Here is a 22,822-nt window from a genome sequence, read left to right as displayed (position 1 = left end):
AAAAAAAAAAAAAAGTTATTTAGATAGGACTGGGCACAGACAAGCAACCCAGCGACTTGGGAGGCTGACAGGAGAATTTTCAGTGCGAGAGCAACTCTCCCTCACAAGATCCACAAGGTGGTGAGGATGGGTGGGTGTGCTTTACACCTGGGGTTTGGAATGGCATCCACCTTTGAGAGGGCACCCCAAGGATTGCTTCCAGATGACCACCCTCCTCTCACACATGGCCTTCACTGGGCATAGGAGCCTGACTTGGAGCAACTCAGAGATGGACAGGCAGGAAGCCACCTGTGCCCTCCCTCTCCCATAGCTCATATGTGTCAGGACAGGGAACACTCACTCCTTGGCTTCCTTCAAATCGGATGGAAGGTCTCAGTGACACAGAATCCTAAAAGAGAACAAAAAGGGAAAGCTTCAATGGACAGACTGACAATCTATATCTTCCAGCCACAAAGCGCCAGAGCACACCCTGGGTATTAAAGGCTCAGAAGAAGTTCTTCCAACTGCCAGAGCCAAAGACACAGAAGTAGACACTGATCAAGAGCCTTGGATGTTGTCATAGGCTGTGACTCCCAGGGAGAGGAGGAAGCAGATCACATGAGGCTGGTCCCCAGCAAAGAACACTCTACTAGATGCAGCCCATGAGCCCTGTTGAGGTTCACATCATACATGCCTGCTGCTGTTGGCGTGAAGCTAGGCTAGCCCTTTGGTTTGGCTAGGGGCTTGGTCACTGTGTCTATGTAGCAGCTTCTAAAGGAAACCTGCATGAAGGCTTCAACCCAGAGCAGCCTGCCCACAGTCCTCCAGTCTGCTTCAGTGAACCCTGGGGCCAGACCACCTTCTCAGAGGTGCTGCTGTTGGGAGGCTCTTACACCCTCCATTTCCCCTCAGATGTGAGGCTCTATACAGCTAAATGCCTCTGTAGGGTGGTCAGCTCCTGAGGCTCGGGGAGGGCAAGGAAGGGCATGCTGTACATCTCACCAGCGGACAGGTGGACAGGTTGAGGCAGCCAGTGGCCCTACAAAATGACACACATTTGCCCCCAAGGCAAAGGCAGAGGCCTCCTTGTCTTCAGAGCTCCTTAGTCACATCCCAGCAGACCACAGAGTCAGTCCCTCATACCCAGGTCAGCTCCTTAGCCATGGCACAAAACACTGGTGTTTCATACGGGAACCACATATAAGAGGCAGCATACATGAAGACACTGAGGCCCCCAGCAGAGGGGTGGGGCGACATCCCCCAATCTTCCACCTAGTGGTCACAGAGTCTGCTCAAGCCCTTAGGTACAAAGACAGCTATGTGCTGGGATGCCCTTCAGACAGACAGGACAAGAGAGTTTTGGAATGGTAGGTGCTGAGCAGACAAACTGACAGAATTGGTATGTGCAGCCCATGGTGGGACATCCACACCATGATGCTGAGCAGGCAGGGGAGGTGGCAGCCCCACCCCAGGTGAGAAACATGGATGCACATGTTGGACAGGGTGCTGAGTCTCATGTGATGCTGGGCACATCAGATGCACATTTGTCACTGAGCTGACCCCAGTCCCATCCTATACCTTGGGATGCCATACTAGGGACACCAGGAGAATTTACACAGGCAACATGAGTGAATCCCCAGCCTGGAGACATCTTTGGCTATATAGGAAGTTTTTAAGGCCAGCCTTGGCTGTTTGAGACACTGACTGAAAATTCAAACCATAAAATCCCTCTGATACTTCCGCTGTGGCAGTGTGCACTGCCTGTCTATGCAGAGGTCTCTGTGGATGAAGGGACTACAGAACAACACCCTCTGTACAGAATCTTGAACAGACAGAAAGTACCTTTCATTATCCCTCTACTTTCTTCAGAATTATACACGCTTGGTCTGTCACTGGAGCCATAGCTTACCATAAATGGCAAGGCAGGTTAAAGGAAGCCTTTGAGAGACACAAGAGCCATTCACAGCAAAGGAGTCAGACAGGTCAGCTGGCCCTGCTGGCCAAAAATATCAGTGACACCGTGGCACTGGGCCTGTGGCCTAGGAGGTGCTCAGGGGGAGAAGCAGCAGGTGCAAGGACTGGCCCAGGTCCACCCCAGGGCCAAGCTCTCTCTAGAGGACAGCGCACAAGCAGAGCATAGGAGCCACCGTGCAGCAGGACTGCTGAGTGCCAGCAGGAAGGCAGGAAAGGACACGTGCCTCATGATGTGCATGGAGTCTGGAGTGGCAGCCCAGGGAGCAGCTCTGAAGAGTGGCATTGTTGGCTGAGCAGGCCCTTGCTCTGTAGAGCAAGTACTTTGTGGCTGCCTCAGAGGACAGGGACAGACAGAGACACCCAGTAGCTCAGCCTTCCTCATGGACCTGGGATGGCTGACCTCAAGTGGTTGTCCCCATATGACCTGGCTGCCATCACAGACTTAGGCTTCTAGCTACACAAGCTGGGTCCTTCATGTCAGTAATAAGCCATTCACCTGGACAAGAGGCCCCACCTAGCAGCCACCTGAGCAGTCAGCCTATCCTGCTACTGTCATTAGACTGCAATTCCCCAAAGGGCTATGGACAGGTATGGACAGGCTTGGAAACAACAGAACAAGCTGTGAATGGTGGTGCACCAGCAGTCAGGAGGCTGAGGCAGGAGGGTGATGAGGCCCAGGTCAGCCTGGGTTGCAGGGCAAGACCTTGCCTCAAAAGCCAACAGCTTCAGGGCAGAATGCCATCATGACCCACAAACTGTCACAAGGTCACGATGACCTTGCAAAGTGAAAACTGATTAACAAAGACAGACCAGGAGGGGCATTGCTCAGTGTTCCACAACAGAGGACCACAGCTGTTCATCACTGCCTTGGCCCATGTGCCTGACAGCTGGAGTCCCTTTTAGTGAGCCAGTCTAGGGGAAACCAGGTGACCTGGGTGAGCTACCCTGATGGTGCCAGCCACTAGCCAGTGGCTGGTGGAGGGACCCAATAGCCTGGCTGGCTCTAGCTGTTACCACTCAGTGCAGACAGGCCATGAAGACAGCAGGTACCTCACACCCAATCTCTTCACACAGCACAGACTCAAAGGCCTTGAGAGGCTGAAGGAGTTAAGTTTCTTCAAAGGTGTCCTGTGTTCTAAACCAACCACTCCTGCCACACCTACCACAGGACCAAGGCTGCTGCAATCGGGGTCCATCACATCCACACATCCACCTGGCCCAACTAAGAACGTTCTTAGAGCCCAACCCTCTCAGCTAGGTCTAGAAAGCCCAACCCTCTCAGCTAGGTCTAGAAAGCCCAACCCTCTCAGCTAGGTCTAGAAAGGGTTACAATCAAGGACCCTGTAGAAGCCTTGTCTCTTTGGCTGGTTCCAGTCAGAAGGTGCCCAGCACCCTGGGACTTGGGCTGCTGAGGGTCTAGGCAGCTTCAGCACCAGCCCTACTCCAATCTGGCCAGTGCACAGTGGGTGCTAGTTGGGCAGAAGGTCAAGTCTGTGAATGGCAGGGCTTGGCGGCTCTGCACTGGACCACAGCTTGTGTAGTGGCAGCTCAGGCAGGCTATGTGGTGCCAATGGCTGCTCCAGTAGACTTGGGAAAGAAGGAACCTGGAGTTAGGCATAGTGGTGCACACCTGTAAACACAGCACTTAGAGACGGTAGGAGGTCAGAATTCAAGTCATCCTTTAGTGACTCAGAAATTTAAGGCCAGCCTGGGCTACATGAGACTTTGTCTCAAACCAAACCAGAACAAGAAATAACACAGCCTTGGTAGCCAAGGCAAGGTGCTGTAGCTGTTAAGGCTGGCATCTGCCCTCCACTAACACATGGCTCATCACCACCCTGAAAGGCATATAACTCCTAGCAACATGTCTGCACGCCATGCTCTGAGAGGCCTTTATAGGTGATCATGGCAGCATTGCAAGCACTGGGTCTCAGTGGGTCACAGGCTTCCTCTACACACAAACAGGGGAGAGGCATCCCAGTTGTCCTGCTCACGGTGACCCAGCCAAGCTGGACGGCAGCTGTCCTCGTGCACACAGTGACCCAGCCAAGCTGCACGGCACCAAGCACAGGCCACTCAGGTAAAGTAAGTGAGCAGGTAAATGAACAAATGCCTCCCGCTGGAAACTATGCAGACAGGGCAGCACAACGCAGCCCTAGTTCTCAATATGTCCTATTGAGGTAGCAGGGGCCAGAGCAGGGCGACCCTTTAAGTCCTCCACCACACCCAGAAGATGCTGAGTGTGCACTGCAGAGAGTGAAATGTGTCTTTGGGGGTAGCTGCTCTTAGCTCCGCTCACTAAGTAGACCTGTACAGAGCTCTGTGAGGCCAATGACTGAAAGAAAGCTGGTCACATGTGAGAGGCAAGGCTATCCAGTGAGATACCATGGAACACAAGAATACTGAGAGCAGTGCAGCAGACGATGGGATGCCAGACATGTCAAGTCTCAGAAGGAAAAGTGTAGAACTTGGTAGACAAGCCTTTTGTGTGAATAAGCTGTGGTGTCTGATCAGCTGGAGCTGAAGAACTGGCTGTGATTAACAAAACAAGAGACCAAAACTAGTAAGTAAAACCACCACTGCTGGGTCAGTGGATGCTGGTCACAGCGCTGGATAATCAGCTGTGATTAAGAGACTGGCTTCACTGGCTTGAGATCTTCTGAGACATGTTTCCCAGGATGATATATAGAAGCTGTGTTCCAAAAGTGACCAATGTAGTACGCTGGCAGCTAAACTATAAGAGACACCCAGGTGGTACCGGTTTTGAAGGCATGAAGAGGGAATGGAGAGCAGCTGAACTGTGTACCACTAGGCCTGGAGTCCCTGCAGAGAGCCCAGGAGAACCAATTGGTGAAAGTGCAGCCCATTTGCAGTAGAAGAACCTATATTTTGGAGATGTCACTATTGGCCACCAAAACCAGTATGGAGTGAAGCTGTCCCTAGGAGATAGTATTTGTGTGTAGGGCCACATGGTAGAGACAGAGAAGTGATCCAAGCCCCTTAGAGGAGTCCAGAAGATCTTTTTTTTTTTTTTTTTAGATTTATTTATTTTATGTATATGAGTTCTGTAGCTGCCTTCAGACACACCAGAAGACGGTATCTGATCCCATTATAGATGGTTGTGAGCCTCCATATGGGTGCTGGTAATTGAACTCAGGACCTACTGGAAGAGCAATCAGTGCTCTTAACTGCTGAGACATTTTTCCAGCCCCAGTCCAGAAGATCTTGAACAAAGATACTGGCTATTGAGAGCTCTTCTGGTTGTTGTTTGTTTTTTGGGGTGGGGTGGGGTGTTGAGACAGGTTTCTTTGTGTAACCTCCACTGAACTGGAACTCACTCTATAGACCAGGCTGGCCTCAAACTCACAGAGGTCCACCTGCCTCTGCTTCCCAAGTATTGGGATTAAAGGCAAGTGCCACCACCATACAACTGGATACTGAGTTACTTACAGTTAGGGTTTGGTTTTGATTTGATTTGATTGTGTCCTGGCCCTTCCCTCCTGAGTAAGAAACTACTTATTTTACAGGAGCCCATAGTTGAGAAACGACTTTTAAAAGATTTTGGATTTTAAGAGACCAGCTATTTTAAAGGGGCTGAATTTTTAAAGATAGTGGGACTTTAAGAATTTGGAGCCGGTTCTGGTGGCACAGGCCAGTAAGATTTACTGAAGGAGGCAGAGGCAGGAGGATCTGGAGTTCGAGGCCAGCCTGGGATACACATTTAATGCTGGGCAGTGGTAGCACACGCCTTGAATCCCAGCACTTGGGAGGCAGAGGCAGGCGGATTTCTGAGTTCGAGGCCAGCCTGGTCTACAGAGTGAGTTCCAGGATAGCCAGGGCTATACAGAGAAACACTGTCTCAAAAAATCAAAACAAAACAAAAAAAGAATTTGGAATATTTATATTATAATGTTGATATTAATATGTGATCTTGGGGAAGAAAAAGAAAGGAAAGGTTATGGCTTAACAGTGATGTGTTTTTGAAAATGTCAAACTGACAAGTGGTCAATTGTGCTGGTTAGTTTTTTGTTTTTGTCTTTTTAAGATTTATTATGTATATTGTATTCTGCCTGCATGCTACAATAGGGCACCAGATATCAGTGTAGATGATTATGAGCGACCATGTGGTTGCTGGGAATGGAACTTAGGACCTCTGGAAGAGCAATCAGTGCTCTTAACCTGAGCCATCTCTACAGGTCTGTGCTGGCTAGTTTTATGTCAAACTTTTGACACAAGCTAGAGTTATCTGAGAGGGAATGCCTCTGTAAGACTGGGATGTAGGCAAGCTGGTGGGGCATTTTCTTAATCAGTGATTGACTGGGGAGGGCCCAGCCCACTGTGGGTCCTGAGATCACCCAGGCTGAACAAGCCGCTAAGCAGCACCCCTCCATGGCATGGCCTCCGCATCAGCTCCTGGCCTCCAGGTTTCTACCCTACTTGAGTTAGCAGTGATATGGAAGTGTAAGACAGCTGGGCATCCTGGCAGGATGTCTGCCCTGCTGTAGTCTACGGTTCTTTCTCCATCTGGCTGCTGTTGTCAAAGTCCCAGTTTGTGGTACCACTTCCACAGCAAGACACAAAGCCCTGTGGGCCAGGTGACAGCAGGTGTGACACTTCCTATGATCTCAGCTATGTTTAGACTGGCTCCTAGGCGCCTGTGGGAGGTCACTGATAGCCTGAAGGTCCTGGTGAGTGCTGGAGGGCAAATTATGGCTAAGGTGGTCACAGCACCATGTCTAGGCTGGGTTGGAGGTGACATCTTCCCTGATCCCATCAGATTAACAAGTCTGACTATGCTGTGGGCAGGCAGCAGTGACAGCCATACTTTTGGGGACAGGTGCCACTCCTGAAGCTTGCTGAAACCAAGGACACAGCTGTGATTGTGATTGCAGAAGAATTTTAATTCAGAACATGGCTGCTCTAGCAAGAGATCACATCCAAAGACCTTCTTGATCTGTGTAATCTGGCTGGAATACACACACCTTTCATCCAAGAAGACAGGCATGCAGATTTCTGAGTTCTACTCAATTCTGTTCAGGTAATTCTGTTGAGTTGGTGAGTTAAAGGGCAGTGTAGTGGAGCTGAGTTTGTGGCAGTTCAGGAGCCGTTTTACCAGGAGTTTTACAGAGACAAGTTGAAGAGAAATCAAGCTAGATACAGGAGAAGATTGAATGAGCCAGAGATCAAGGAACTAGAAGATTAGAACAAATTGCTAGAGTTAGTTTGAGGCCAAACAGAGTTCTGTCAGAAGCTGACAGAACAGAGTTTGAATCAGTCAGCTAGGAGAGGAGTTTAGCCAGAACAGCTGAGTTAAACCAGCCAGTCAGAGCTCAGAAAGAACTAGAAAGGGTGAGCTTACTCAGCAGTGAGCCTCAGAGGCTGAAAACTTTCTAGGCCTAGATAAGGTTGTATGAAGGCTAGAAGCTTCCAGGACTAGGCCTAGGTTAGCAGAGGGAGGCTTACTGCCTCTTAGACCACAGTTACAATCTAGCAAATAAAAGTTACTTTTATAGCAGACAGCTCTGCCAGGCACTGCACCTGGCTGACAACAGTAGCACAGCCCACACTTGGCTGAGAGCCAGTTGGCTTCAAACTGTGGGGTAGTGACATGAATATCCTGGTCACTGAGCCTGTATACTATCAGCACTGACCCATTCCTGGGACAGGGCAATGCAGTGTGACTAGGCAAGCCCCCCCAGTAGTCAGGCAAGGCAAGCATCAGGACATGGGGCCATCTCAGGAGAGCAGGGTGGTGAGACAACAGGAAGCCTGTGCAAGCCCTAAGGCAGTCGGCAGTTTACAGAAGTGTGGCTAAAGTTGATAGGGAAGCACTCACACCAGCACCCAGGCAGTCCAGAGGGAAGCTACTGTCTTGACCACCTTGGACACTATATTGGATGACAGACAGGGACCGTTCCACAACATACTGCCCAGCTGGAGCCACAACTTCAAAAAAAAAAAAAAAAAAAAAGGGTTTCCATGTGCTTGAAATGCATATGGATCACAATTCAATTTGGTGGCCATGGAAATGTGGCTCAGCTGGGCAGTATGTTGTGGAACAGTCCCAAGTCTAGAAGAACAGGGCTGAATCTGAGATGCTGGTCCCAAGGCTGTAAAGAAAAGGGGCTGGGAGTCCAAATGTAATGGATGGATCATATCTAGAGCCAGACAAGGCTGGGTGAGGATGGCAGAGTACACTGTGCCATTTCCTGGAGCCAGTAGTCAACCTTGCTAAGCAGTGTCTCTCCTCCATCCACTGTCTGCCCCTGACCCAGGACAGGAGACCTGGGAAGGGAGGGCGTAGATACCTTCTTCCAGTCTTCCTTGGGGTGCCAGGCCATAGGTTGCCTTCTCAGAGTCTTGCAAGGAGGAAAGGGGACTGTAGGGGCTGAGCCCTGGCCAGTGACCTCCTGGTTGCCACTCCTTTCCAGTAAAGCTCAGCCTGTTGGGAAATGCCCTTCAGGAATCCTCCCCCAGCTTCCTGGAAGGATGAGTGTGGTCGCCAAGGCCATGGACCCTGCTGGGAAAGGCGCCTCTATGAGCAACTGGGGCTTGGAAACCAGGCCCAGAGCTGTGGGTCTCACAGAGGTCCTCCTGACCACCTGAGCAGGTCAGATGGGGCAGATGGATGGCAGACTGCTGAGCCTGATGCACTGGTGTAACCACAGTAGGCGTGTCTAAAGGAGAGACCCAGAAAGCTCCCAAAGTGAGACCTCAAAGAAGACTCTTGAAAGCTGGAATTGAAGACATAACCTTCCTGCAGCCCTGACAGAGGGGGCAGGGCACTGTGGCCATATACTGCACACCCAGAGCCCAGCTCTGCTGTCAAGCTCCCTCAAATTTATTTTCTGTTCCTGCGAATGTGTCTTTCTGAAGTTGTATCCATGGGTCAGACACCACATGTGGGACCTGTGGCTGTTATACCTGGAAGCTCCAAACACCGAGAACTGTCCTGTCCTGTATCAGTGTCACTGGACTGTAGCACACAGCATTCTTCACTTGTTGACTGTTACTTTAATCTTTGCCTCAGGTGGTCACATGGAACTCTCTTCTTACAGGAACACTAGATTTTCTTTTTCATGTGAGCTGGTTTCACATATTCCTGGCTGGCCTCGAAGTTCCTACATAGCTGGGAATGAGCCTGGACTACTGTCCCTCCTGCCCCATGCCTGGTTATGTGATACTGGACAGAGTGCAGAGCTCCACAGCTGGTCACTGCCATCTTCTGTTACCTCTGGAAGGTCTTGCTGACCCAGAACTCCTAGCCTGCACCTAGCCCAGCCTTCAGCTTAGCGATCCTCACGCCTGTGTCTAGAACACCAAGAAGACAAGTGCACCAAGACACCCTACAGCTTCTTCTTCCCTTTTTTTTTTTTTTTTTTTTCTGAGACAGGGTTTCTCTGTGTATCCCTGGCTGTCCTGGAACTCACTCTGTAGACCAGCCTGGCCTCGAACTCAGAAATCTGCCTGCCTCTGACTCCCGAGTGTGCCACCACACCTGGCTTGTTTTTGTTTTTTAAAGTCATGAGTTTTCCTATCTAACCTCGACTGGCTCGAACCTTTGGTCCTTCTGTATAAGCTCCTACCTGCCAGGATGACAGTGTGCCCTACCCCCTCCAGTCACGTTCTCATACATTACACAAAAACATCTTGACTGTCGGGAAAGGACATTTGGTTTTGGACGCTAAGGACAATAACCAAGTTTTTTGCGCTGCACCTGTTGCCCAGGTCAGCTAGGGGCATATCCTTTGACTCTGAACATATTTAATCACACATGGGTGGCCCCTGTTATGAATGTCCTGACTTTCTTGTTTCAGTTTTAAAAAAGGGTGTTAGCCGGGCGTGGTGGCGCACGCCTTTAGTCTCAGCACTCAGGAGGCAGAGGCAGGCGGATTTCTGAGTTCGAGGCCAGCCTGGTCTACAAAGTGAGTGCCAGGACAGCCAGGGCTACACAGAGAAACCCTNAGAAACCCTGTCTCGAAAAAACCAAAAAAAAAAAAAAAAGGGTGTTGTGTTGCTCAGTCTGGTCTCAAACTCCTGATGTAGCTGCCTCCACCTCCCTGAGGTGACAGGATAACACCATTCCCAGCTGTTTTTTATAACACAAACAACAAACAAAACCTAGTTTTGGAAAGGCTATTGTTTTATTAGTATTTTGTTGTTGTTGATTTGTCTGTTTTTGAGATAGGGTCTCATTACAAAGTTCTGGCTGTCCTGGAATTCACTATGTAGATGAGGCTGGCCTTGAACTCACAAAGATCCACTTGTGTGTACCATCACACACTGCTGAAAAACCAGTTTTATAATACCTCCCAAATAACCATTCACACAGCTCCTTGCAGTGGCTGTGCCCACCCTGAGAGCAGCTTTCTCAACAGCCACATGTCCTACCTACCCACCCTACTGAAGTCATAGCCAAAATGTTACCCAGGTCTGTCTCCAAAGACATTGGCCTTCTCACCCAAGGGCCCTCACCACTCCTGTGCCACTCCCACTGGGTATCAGGGCAGTTGCTAGGCTACCTCCCCTTAACTTCAAAGGCCCACCCCCATTCTCAGCCACAGGACAAGCACAAAGAAGATAGGAGCTTGGACAAGGGAGTGAGGAACCAGCCTCTTAGGACAACAAGTTCTATTGTCCCCAAGCAACCCCAGCTGGGCCAGCACACCATTTGATCTTACCAGAATGTTGCAACTCAGCCCACTCATGATCTGCATGCAACTTCAGAACTCCGCTAAACCAGCAGGCCTGCACACTCAGCCACAACCCTTGACCTCCCTAGGGCACCTCCCTGAGCACATCCCAGACAGACCTCCAGATTGCCGGGGCTCCTGGGCCAACCCAAGGTTCCACTTTGCTTCAAACCTGCTCCTCCTCAAATGCAAGTGCAAAGAGACCAACTACAGACAAAGACAGGCACTGGTATCCACTCCAATGGACAGGTCTTTGGGGTCCTCAGGCACCATACTCCCTGACCCTGAGTTGTGAAGTCAAAGAAAGTCATGACCATTCACACGGGCTACCTGCCCCTTCTTCAGAACCCTGGCCCCAGGAGGTGCAGCACTGCTCTCAGTGCCCTCCTGAAGAGGATGTGTGTAAGTGCTTTCCCACCCTGTCTCACAGCGGGGGACATTTCTCTCCTACAGCCCCAGGCACTCTGGCTGCTCTAGTCACCTCTGTGGGGGTGGAGGTGCCACGTCTGCTGAGCTCACTTGTGGGTCTGTGCTATCTGACAGGCTCAACTCCATTTGCTGCTGCCACTTTCCCTTGCAAGGAACTTTTGTCCACTGTCTTCATTCTGTGCTCAGCAGAACCTGCATAAGCAGTAACATCGGTAGAGAGTGTATCAGAGGGACTGCCCAAGGTTGCATGTCCCCACGTGTCCTTTGTCAGGGTGACACACCCTGATCTCCAGTCAGGCTGTGCAGAAGCTGATGACAAGCATCTGCCAACTGGTGTTGCTTCAGGAAGATGACCAACGCCCAGCACAGAGAACCAATTACAATGTCCACATTTATGAATCCCCCTCCTGCCCCAGCCACTCAGTTGGCTGTGACAGCAGGGTCAGGAGGTCAAGAGCAGCCTGGGCCCTGCCCTGCAGCACAGAAGCCCAGTCATGGAACTTAGGGCTCATGAAAAAGCCTGAGTGTAGAGATACACACTGTCATACTGTCAGGATCTGATCAGAGAGTGAGCACAGACACTCAGGGCACACTGTAATCTCCAGTCCTCACAAGGCAGGCTGTATTCTCACCCAAAGCCAGCTAGGACAAGCAGTCCCAACTTTAACAAAAATAGAGGTAAGTTCTCTGGTATACCCGCGTACTGGAGCTGTGGCATATGTCCCTGTGTCACCAGCACTTGTAAAGCTAAGGGGATGGCAGGAAGGACTGCAGGCTGGACTCCTCAAGTTTTTCTTTGGATCCACTTATCATCTGTCTTCAGACAAAAATGGGCTTATCTTCAGGGTGAAAAGTATGAAGGGAGGCAGCTGGGCTCTGCTCTGGGATTCTGCAGTAGAACTGACCTTGCAGAAAACAGTCACTTTTGGGAAGTTTCACAACAGTTGCATCAGGTCAGGAGAATCCTGAGAAGAGCGAGGGAATGCATGTCTGTCAGCCTGCAAGCCCAAGACTCCCTGTGGTTTATGTCTCCACAATCTCAGATCTCAAGGTCCCTCCAACAAGCTCTAGCCTCTCCAACAGCTTTGCAGGAGTCTTCAGAAGGAAATCTCACTAGGGCATCTATCATCACAGCCCAAAAGCTCAGAAAGTAACAGGTTGGTCTTGAGTTCTCTGTGAGGCTTACACAGAGCTATGAAGCCAGTGTTCCCACTGAATATTGCTCTTGCAGCTGTCTACCTGGCTGACTCCTGGTATGCTGACAGCCTTGTCCTAACAAGGTGGTATCTCATGGTCAGCAGGCACAGTGGGCACAAGTGTTAGAAAAGCCCATCTAACAGTGCTAACTCCTGAGCTGACAGCCTGGTATGGGTTGAAAGGAGGCACACAGCTCTGGAGTCCTCTGACCCCTAGCCACCAGGCACAGTTGGGTCCTGTGACTTGCTGGCTAGTTCTCCAAGAATAGCTCTTCCTGTCTCTAGAGTGTTTTAAAAACTCCAGGCACAAAGCTGCATCAGAACACACATGGCCCTCCTACCCACCCACACTCCACACGTGGGTGCACATGCACACACATAGAGAGATAATCTGTGCACAGACACACCTACTTGCTTTCCTAATCCTGGACAAAGGCTGGTCTCTGGTGCATCAGTCAGACACTTGGGGGGGGGGGGTCTCTACAGAGGGGTGTGGCCACAAGCTCCAGAATTCAATACCAGTTTATCAACTGCCTATAACTAGATGCTTCTCGGCCATTCTGGCTATGAGGAGGATTTCAACACACACAGCGCCAGCCAGGGAGGAAAAGGCCTTATGGGAACACGAGTTTCAGAATGGTCCCAAAGAACCTGGAACCTGTCCCACAGGCAGATACTTAGATGTCACAGGACTCACCAGTGTGTCTTGTGGAGAGAGACAGTCCTCGTCAATGTTCCATGTGCATCACACTCAAGAGAGCTGAGGCTCAGACAGCTCAGCAGGGCAGAAGCGCCCTCCAGAGGGCCCAGAGCAGTAGGATCTACAAAGACCAGGCCTACAGCAGCCAGACACACTCCCTCCTTCCTGTGGCAACAGCCTTCTTCCTGGCTTAAGTTCAAGGGCAGGAAGCAGCTTTGCGAACACTCCTTGCCCTTGGCCATGAGGGCAGCTCAGGAGCCAGCAGGCAGGAGTTGGACTCTCACTGTAGTCTATGACACCAAGTCTATGCCCATGATGGTGAGAAGTAATGGCAAAACTGTGAGACAATGGCCAAAGCTATTGACACTGCCAAGTGCCAGCTAGGACACAATGGAACTCTCAGCACCACTGTGCAAATGTGGCATCACCACTGCCACAGGTGAAGTCTCCTTAAGACAAATTGTAGATGCTACCTTGAGGTCCCAAAAGTTCACTCCTCTACACAGCCTCAGGGGAGTGGAGGTCACAGAAAGAAGGCAATGGCACACACCTACTCCTCACACTCAGGAGGCAGAGGCAGGGTATGGGAAACTTAAGGCAAAGCCTCTGTACATCAGAGGCCAGCCTGGCTATATGCTATCTCCAACACTGCCTCAAGCAGAATGGAGTAAAAGCACTGGCCAGACCAGGAAGGTAGCTCAGTGAGTAAAGCACTCATTACACAGGCCTGCCTCCCAGGAACATGGATGAAAACACAGACACAGCAATATACATCTGGAATCCCAGCACTCCTGTGGCCAAAAAAGTACAGACAGGAGTGTGTGCCTGGAGAACAGGATCGCCTGCCTCTGAGGGACAGAGCCAACCACTCCAGAAGGGGCACTTCTCTGCTCTGTTCTGAGACAGAGGTTCACTGTGCAATGCTGACTGACCTGGAACTCAAGACCAGGTGAGCTCCAAACCTGATGATTGCTGGGATTAAAGGCACGTGTTAAAAGTGGAAAAACAAAGATGTCCATGGTTTTTCAAATCATGTGGGTACATGTGTTTCCGGGGGTGAGGTGATGGAGCACATGAATGAACTGTTTTATCATATAATGGGATAGATGGACCCTAATTATGGTACAGACCCAGCATCCTCAGTACCTTGAAGGGGAAAGGCCACTCTAGGCTACAAAGAAGGATCCTGTCTCAAAAATAACAAAACAAAGGCTGGAGATATGGTTCAGAGGTTAAGAACACCGGCTGCTCTTCCGAGGTCCTGAGTTCAATTCCCAGCAATGGTGGCTCACAACCATTTATGATGATATCTGGTGCCCTCTTCTGGCCTTCAGGCAGAACACTTTATACATAACAAATAAAACTTTAAAAAAACAAAACAAAACAAGAGGCTGGAGAGATCCAACAGTTAGGAACACTTACTGCTCTTGCAGAAGGCCCGGGTTCCATTCCCAGTACATAACCATCTATGGCCCCAGTTCTGGGAGATCCAATGTCCCTTCTGAGCTCTGAAGGCACCAGGCACATGGTGTGGACATAGACTCAGGCACACATACATCAAATTAAATAAACATTAAATAACAAAAGGGACATGCCACAGGTAGAAACGAAAAACTGTCATCCCAGCACTCCAGAGGAGGTAGAGATGGGAGTTCAAGGCATCTTCCACAAAACAGACTTCAGGACTGGGCTAGGTGAGCCTGTTTCAAAAGCAATCAGCTGCCTCAGGGCATGGGGACTGAGAAGGAACAGAGGGTAGGTGTGGGAGAGTGGAGGAACTGTGCACAGTGCTGTACCAAAGGCTCAGAACTCACCAGACCTCACACAAACAATGCACATATGAGTTTGTTTGTTTGGACATGAATAGTTCCCACAAGTTCAGCGTTTGAACACTCTGTCCCTGCAGGTGGTGCTGTGTTAAAGGTGGCATCACCAAAGGGTGGGGCCTAGCTGGGGAAGGGAAAAATGTGGGCAGGCTTTCCTGTTCCTGGCCCCACTGGCAGACTGAGCTGTTTTTATCTGTTGTCGGAGTATGACCAGCCACAGTTCCTGCTACCACACATCAAACTGCTTTAGCCATAAGATTCAAGGGACAAAAGTCCTGTGTCCTGCCATAGTGGCAGAAGAGTAAGGTGGGCAGGGACTGAGGCAGGGTGGGGATGCTATGAGAAGCCTGAGCACATGGGTCAGACTGGCAGCAGCAAGTGAGAAGGTTCTGCTCTTCCACAAGGCTCTGCACAGCATGTTCATGGTGGGCTCCAGCAATGAATCTGGCTGTGCCCAGCCTTCAGGGAGAGTGTACCTAAAACTAACAGAATAAGCCAGGCACGACAGAGCAGCCTTTATCCCAGCACTCAAGGCAGAGGTAAGTGGATTTTTCTGTGTTTGAAGCTAACCTGATCTACATAGCGAGCTCCATGCCAACCAGAACTGTACAATGAGACCCAATCTTAGAAAATAAGCTAAACAAAATAAACTAGCAGAGGAAATTTCAAGAGAGCAAAGCATCAGGCTTTGGAATGGTCCCTACCCACTGCTCTTAGTCAGACTACAAGCAGAGAATAGAGCAGGAAGATGTGGACAATGTACACTGTGGGGAGGTAAAGAGCAAACTGAAAGTGGACAAGGTGGCTATGCAAAGCACAGAGGGGCTGCAATTGCTCAGAGCTCAATGGGAATCTGACATGGACCCGGTTCCAACATAACAGGAAAATGTCTTGCAGGCAGGCTCCACTCCTCAGACTCAAGGTGAGAGACGGAGAACCCCTTTGGAAAACATTCCTTTAAGAATCTGAAGGGACAGCCAAATGCAAAGGTGCTCTACTGTAACATGACCACCTGAGTATACGTCCTTCAGGTTCAGCTGAGCAAACATAGCTGCTGCAGCCACAGCTCAGGGCTGTGACAACACTTTGAGATGGCAGCAGAACCCACACTGGCTCTATGTGCTAACTTCACAGGCATGCAGGATGCAGCAGTGGCAGGGTCATAAAGATGCAGACCAAGATTCCAGAATTAAAGAGTGAGAGTCAGGTAACGTGGACCCAAGCTGCATGTTATATGGAGGTCCTGAAGGCACAAAGAGAGGAAGGTGAAGCATCAGTTGTAATGAAGACAAGGGGATGCCAGGATGGCCAGGAACATGGGATGCTGTGCTGATTCAGGGTTTTGTCAACCTGACATAAGCCAGAGTAATCTGGAAAGGGGGAGTATCATCTGAGGCGTCACCTCCATCAGAACGGCCGGCCGGCAAATCTCGGGGAGGGCATTTTCTTGATTAATAATTCCTGTGGGCAGTGCCAGCAGGTGTGCAGGAGAGCAGGCAGAGCAAGCCAGTAAATAAGCAGTATTCCTGCCGGGCAGTGGTGGCACACGCCTTTAATCCCAGCACTTGGGAGGCAGAGGCAGGCGGATTTCTGAGTTCGAGGCCAGCCTGGTCTACAGAGTGAGTTCCAGGACAGCCAGGGCTACACAGAGAAACCCTGTCTCGAAAAACCAAAAAAAAAGGCAGCATTCCTCCATGGCCTCTGCTTAGGCTCCTGCCTTAATGTCCTGCCCTGAATTTCCTTGATAACAGACTACAACTATAAGCTAAAATAAACTCTTTTCTCCCCTAGTAGCTCTTGGTCAGTGTTTTACCACAGCAACAGAATGAACTCTAAGACAGATACCCAGCAAGGAAAGTTGTGGGCACAAAGCAGAGCAGGCACAAGAGAGGTTCCACTTGCCACAGGCCAAGGAGCTACCCAAGACTTTATATGTTGCTGCTGTGAGCCCAAGATGCCCACCCAGAGACATGATTCCAGTTTCCTGTGCCTCACTGGGTTGTGGCCTTGCTTGGTCGTCTCTCATGAACATACTGGCTCTTTTTTTTTTTTAATGTTGTAATTATATTTATGTACAGAAAACTTACATTTAACCCAATTTAGTGGCAAGTTCTTTAGCCTTTGCCTTTTCCAGCTTGGCAATTCGAGCCACAGCCTTAGGACCCAGGACGCTGCCTCCCCAGTGGCGACAACGGATCTCATCATATCTGTCATTATAATTGGTCCTAATAGCTCCCACCAGCATAGCCAGAGCACCCTTGTCTTCTGAGTTAACCTGTGTGAAGGCCACAGTGGTGCATGTCTTCCTGTGGACCAGGCACCCCAGACTGGCCTTTCCCTTGATGATGCAGTAGGGCAGGGCACCCCCATCTTTCAACGAAGGGCAGACAGGAAAACCACCAGCTCAATGGGGTCATGGACAATCACCATCAGCTGAGCCTTCCTATTCTCCACCAAGGTGGTGACTGTATTGACTCCTGATTGGAGGTCTCTTAGTTGAGATGTCCCCTTTGCCAGCAGCTTTCTTCTCAGTGTGGGCCAGTAGCCTTTGCTTCTTCTCTGGCCTGTACTTGTGGGCAAGCTTAAGCTGAGTAGCTGTTTGCCTGTCCAGGGCCTGAGTGAACTGGTTAATGACAGGAGGTGCTTTGAGCCACTTATAGAGGATGGCTCTTTGCCACTGAGACCTGATGTAGCGGGGCCATTTGACGAAGCATGTTAGATTTCTTTTGGGCTGGATATCCTGCCCAATGCCGAAGTTCTTGGGCCTTTTCTCAAAGGATTGACCACCTTTTATGCCTCCTGTTTCTTGACGATGGCGGGGTCGGGGCCACCTTCTTCCCCTTGGGCATCTTGCTCGGCTGATGGAGAGAGCTTTTTTTTTTTTTTTTTTTTTTAAGATTTATTTTATATATGTGAGTACACTGTCACTGTCTTCAGACACACCAGAAGAGGGCATCAGAACCCATTACAAATCCTCTGGAAGAGCAGTCAGTGCTCTTAACAGTGGAGCCATCTCTCCAGCCCCCGGATCCTCCTTTTGGAAGGAATTTTGTTCTGTACCACTGTATGCTGGGAATATGTGACTTGAGGATTTTGGTTTTGTTCTTGTTTTTTGAGACAAAGTGTTTTGTAGGCCAGACTCACTACATAGCTGGGTTGACCTTGAACTCTTGACCCTCCATAACAACAGCATGGCTACCATGCCTGAAAATGGTATTTGATTTCACAGGGACTCAGCAGAGACTCTGGACTTTTAAACAATGTTGAAACCATTGCAACTGTGAGGGTTGGAAGTATGAGCCCAAGCCTGGATCACACTGTCTGAGTGTGAACTGTTCCCACAGGCTCCCATGTAAGCATACTCTTCCTCAAGCCAGGGGTGCTGGTTTGGTTTTGTTCTTGGGAGTACTTAGGAAGTAGAGCCAGATGGAGGAAGTGGGTCACTGAGGGGTACAGGTCAGCCATGCTTCTCTCTTAAAGGCTCTTTGCTTCCTGTGTGCTGCCACGGCATGACCTGCCACCAGCTCCAGTGCTACCTGCTGCAAAGGGTCCCCACCATGCTTGCTAGTGTTCCTTCAAAAGAGAGTCAAGATGGCAGGTGCTTTGCCGGTTACGGGTGCTATGCAGGTGAGAAAGTACGAAGTATACTCTATGTTGCTGTAAAATTAAAACTGCTATAAAGTGTTGGGAGACTGAAACTGCAGCTTTGTGGGTAGAGTGCGCATCAAGCACACGAGTGGGCCTTGCTTCCAGCACCACACAAACCAGAGAGACTGCACACCCTTCATCCAGTACTTAGTTTGGGGCTGAGACAGCAAGATTAGGAGCTCAAGGTTGTCCTCAGCTAGAGTCTAAGGCAAGCCTGGCCTTGATCAGAGTAGTTTTAAATAAGTAAAGCCCTGAGATCTCCACACAAGCCCATGTGTTCCCCTTTCCTACTTTAAGAGTTAACTGGGACGACCAAGCAGAGCCATTACACGCTGTTTCCCAGAGGTGTGGGTTGGCTGTGCAGACCCTAGGGCTAGGGCAGCTGTGCTTCACACTGGACACCACTAAGTGCTGTGAGGACCTCTGTAGGGGAGGCAGAGCCCACCAGGACTAGGACAGGTTTCAACCAGCTCTGATGAGGCAGCACCTCACCTGGGTACCCAGTGGCCAAGGACAGGGCTAGAAATTCAATGCACAGGACAACCAAGAGGATCCTGCCCAGATGTTCGTGAGATAAACACTGCCTTTGTCCATTAGAGAAGGGCATCCTTAAGCAGGAGATCCAAGGAACACACAATACATGGGCCCTGTTTCACTTAATCCTGCCAAGCAGAAATGACACAAGGGCTCTTGAATGCAGCTGAGTTTGGAATACTCTGGTTCAACACTGGCCAGTCATTTCTAAGCTGTGTCCTCAGTAAGATACTCAGTTTCTCTGGGCTTTGTCTTAGGGAGGTAGAAATCTTATGTGGAAGCAGTCTTTGCAACAGCCCCAGGACATAACAAATGCATGCATACATGCATGCACATATATTCATCATGGGCAGGCAGAATCATCTCTCCAGAATAGCATCTAAGCCCCTACCAAGCAAGCTGACAGGAAGCAAGGTGGAGGGGCAATTGGGGGGGTCACCTGACCTGGGAGCATGAGCAATGATGGGCAGACACCCAGTGGGAAGCAGCATATGCAGCCAGCATGTGTGTGAGTGACAGAGTGACCTGGAAACAAACTAGAGCCATGAGGGATTCTACTTGGCATTTGGCCCAGGAGGAATGGGGAGGTGCACCCAGAGGGAAGTGGAGCAGACTCCAGAGTGAGATCCATGGTGGCAACAGCAACCTGCTGCCCACACCAAAGGTCCTCTGCCCTCAAAGGAAAACCATATTCTAGACCAAAGGAAGCCATTCCACTGGCTCATGTGTATGGTGGTACACATGGGATCCCAGCACGGGGAGACTGCTGCTGAAGGATCATACAAATTTCAGCATGGACTGCAAAGTGAGACTTTGTCTCAAAAAAACTAACAAAAGAGGTCCAAGAGACAGCTCACTGTATAAGGGGCTTGCAACACCTCCAGACCCCACATAAAGGAGAAGGGGAAACCAAGTATGTGTAGGCCTTTGCTCCACAGAGATGCCAAGGCACACCCCCCTGCCCCATACACATCTTTTCAGGGATAGCAGTTCACTATGCAGCCCTTCCTGGCCTGGAACTCACTGTGTACATCAGGCAGCTAGACTGCAGAGGGCCTAGGCCTCTGCCTGTGCTAGGATTAAAGACGTAAACTACCTGTCTGCCTAGTTTATTTATTTTTTAATTTAAAAGTAACAAGACCAGAAAAAGAGGGTAGTACCACTGGCTCTTCCAGGCCACAAGTGTGGTGACATCTCTACCTTCTGGTATTTTCTTCCCATCAAATGTTAGGTATGTCTACAGGGTCCAGGTGCACGTCAGTCCTGACCTGGCCCATTAGCCACATCCCCCACCCTCCTATCATAGGGCTTCCCCTGTATTCAGTTGTTCATCTGAGGACAATGGGGCAGGCTTGTGGGCAGTCCTGATGGGCACTATGACATCCTCATCACCCTTGCCAGTACACACAGCATTTGAACCTCCTGTTTTATCAAAAGTGGCTAAGGGCCAGCAGTTCTTACAGAGGACGTGAAGTACCTCCTCTGGAAGGTGGGGCTACTAACCCTGCCCACACCTCCTCTGGGCCTAGACAGGGTAGCCTGGTAGGCTACACACTCCTTCACCTCTGTCTCCTTGAGTCTGCATGGTGCCCATCTGCTTTCTAAGGAGGTCATGGACCTGGGCTTCAAAGCAAAGGTGCCTGATTGTCACTGATCACCTGTCAAGCACAAGCAGAAAGGTAGCCCTGCAGGGCAGATCATGGCCAAGGCTCAGAGAGCTACACACATATAATTCCTGCTGCAGCCTCACAAAGGCCCCTTAGTGAATGAGCCCATCTGTGGGGTTCTATGACATCCAAGGTCATAGAAATCCCAGCATGGGAACTGAGAGGCTGGAGCCTGGCCCTAACTCTCAGCCTAGCCTATCTCTAAGACCTGAGTCACAGATACTATAGGGGTAAGCAGCTTCTACTGGTGCACGCCAGGCTGCTGCTGCCCTGGGCTTGGGCACACCTTGGATAGTAAACCTGGCCTGCAAGTGGGATCCTTTGGACCCCTGCAAATGCCCTTAGGACCCCAGAATTAGGCACATGGCAGAGGATGGGCATACCTGCCACTACTGAGCTGCAGAGCTTCAGGCATTGCCCAGGAGAACATGGCCACCCTTATTGGCCATTCCTGTCACAAAATAAGGTAGTCAGGCTTTCGATGTACTCACACAAGAGGTGAGAATGGGAGGGGAAGAGAGGGTGGGAGCACCTGGGGTCCCAAGGCAGCAAGTCATCAAATACAACATCTAAAGCTCAGAATCTGAGCCATCATGTGACTGGAGGACAGGAGCTGCCTCCAGTCTGTGGAGCTACAGCAAAAGTAGCCAGGACCCTACCAACCAGAGCAGGTTCCTTCTCTATGGGGATGGACTTCTGACCTTCCTAGCTGAGAGAAAACAGGGCACCTTTCCTGGGGGGAAGTGCTATGACAAAGGGAGAAAGCAGGAGGGGGACAGCCCTTTTGGCCTGCTCAGCAGAGCCGGCTTCCTCTGGTGGACAGCCACAAACAGGGAAGTCTTGCCATTTCTGGGGGAGGGGAGATGATTGAGGGTCCTTGACCAGGGGACCCTGCCCTCCTCTAAGGAAGCTGGAGCCTTGGGATAGGCTGGTACAAGCCCCCACTATCCCTTCCTCATCTCAGATGTCCCCTGAGCCAAGCACATTTTCCTGGAACATGAGGCAGGTACATCATGCCAACTCCAAAAATAGGGCCACGGGAAAGGAAGGCACTCTTCTAGCTGTGGCCTGCCCCGGCTCTCAGACAGCTCCCAGGGAGGTCTCCACCTAAGTGGTGGTGGCTACCTGAAGGACACAAGGAAACACAGGAAAGGAGGAACTTTGGGCAGACCCACCAGGAGCTTTCTAGAGTTCAGCTCTCCCAGATATACATTTACCCTAGCTGTCCAGTCTGTGGGGCTCCATTGGAGGACAGTCACCCTATAGACTACTAAACCTACCCTGTGGTGGTAGCCTCACACAGCTGGAGTAGGAAGAGAAGAAGGACTGCAGTCAGCACCCAGAGAGAGGCAAACTCCTGCCAGAAGGTAAGCTCCTGCCATCCACATTGTGGTCAGGGACTAGGATCCTCTGTCCAGGACAGGATGCATCTGGTTTTCAACAGGAAAAGTCACACCTAGCTCACTAGTACCCAGGTGTCCTCTAAATCCCTCTGTAAGCAGTACATGCTACTCACTGTCCTATAGCATCTGTGGAGCATCCAGGGATGAGGTTATCCCTAGTAACTACCTTTCGAAAGTCCGACGTTGGTCACATGGACCAAGTGACATAGCTGGACACCCCTCCCAAGCACCTGCAGCTGGCATGACAACACCAGAACCATGGGACTCTCTCCAGGCTTAGTGTAACCCTGAGACCAGAGCTAGGGGAGAAGGGGCTCCACAGAGGAGGCAGAGCCAATACGCTCAGCTTAACAGCCATCCCAACCTTGATTTAGGACAACCACAACAGTGTTCTCTCCATCTACTGAGCCAAGGGCAGTACAGGACACTACACAGGATCTTCCCCATACAGCTGTGACAGCAGAGACTGGAAAAAGGACCGTTTAGAAAGCAGGACAAGGGCTGGAGAGAGGCTCAGCAGTTAAGAGCACTGGCTGCTCTTCCAGAGGTCCTGAGTTCAATCCCAGCAACCACATGGTGGCTCACAACCATCTGTAATGGGATCTGATGCCATCTTTTGGTGTATCTGAAGACAGTGACAGTGTACTCACATATATAAAATAAATCTTAAAAAAAAAAAAAAGATGCCGGGCATGGTGGCGCACACCTTTAATCCCAGCACTCGGGAGGCAGAGGCAGGTGGATTTCTGAGTTCAAGGCCAGCCTGGTCTACA

The 22,822-nt window shown here is 50.4% G+C and overlaps 1 protein-coding gene across 1 annotated transcript in view; it reads right to left on the bottom strand.

The window, feature by feature from the left end:
• Ell (elongation factor for RNA polymerase II) overlaps window positions 1-22,822 on the bottom strand; it is a 53,937-nt gene that overhangs the window by 19,562 nt on the left and 11,553 nt on the right. Inside the window, exon 2 of the mRNA XM_021169735.1 lies at window positions 341-388. Within this exon, the coding sequence (XP_021025394.1) occupies window positions 341-388 (48 nt within the window). The remainder of the gene's footprint in view (window positions 1-340; window positions 389-22,822) is intronic.

This window comes from Mus caroli, chromosome 8, assembly GCF_900094665.2.
Source record: "Mus caroli chromosome 8, CAROLI_EIJ_v1.1, whole genome shotgun sequence".
NCBI classification, from domain to species: Eukaryota; Metazoa; Chordata; class Mammalia; order Rodentia; family Muridae; genus Mus; species Mus caroli.
Note: the sequence above shows the minus strand (reverse complement) of the source record. Positions and strands in the feature narration are given on the sequence as shown.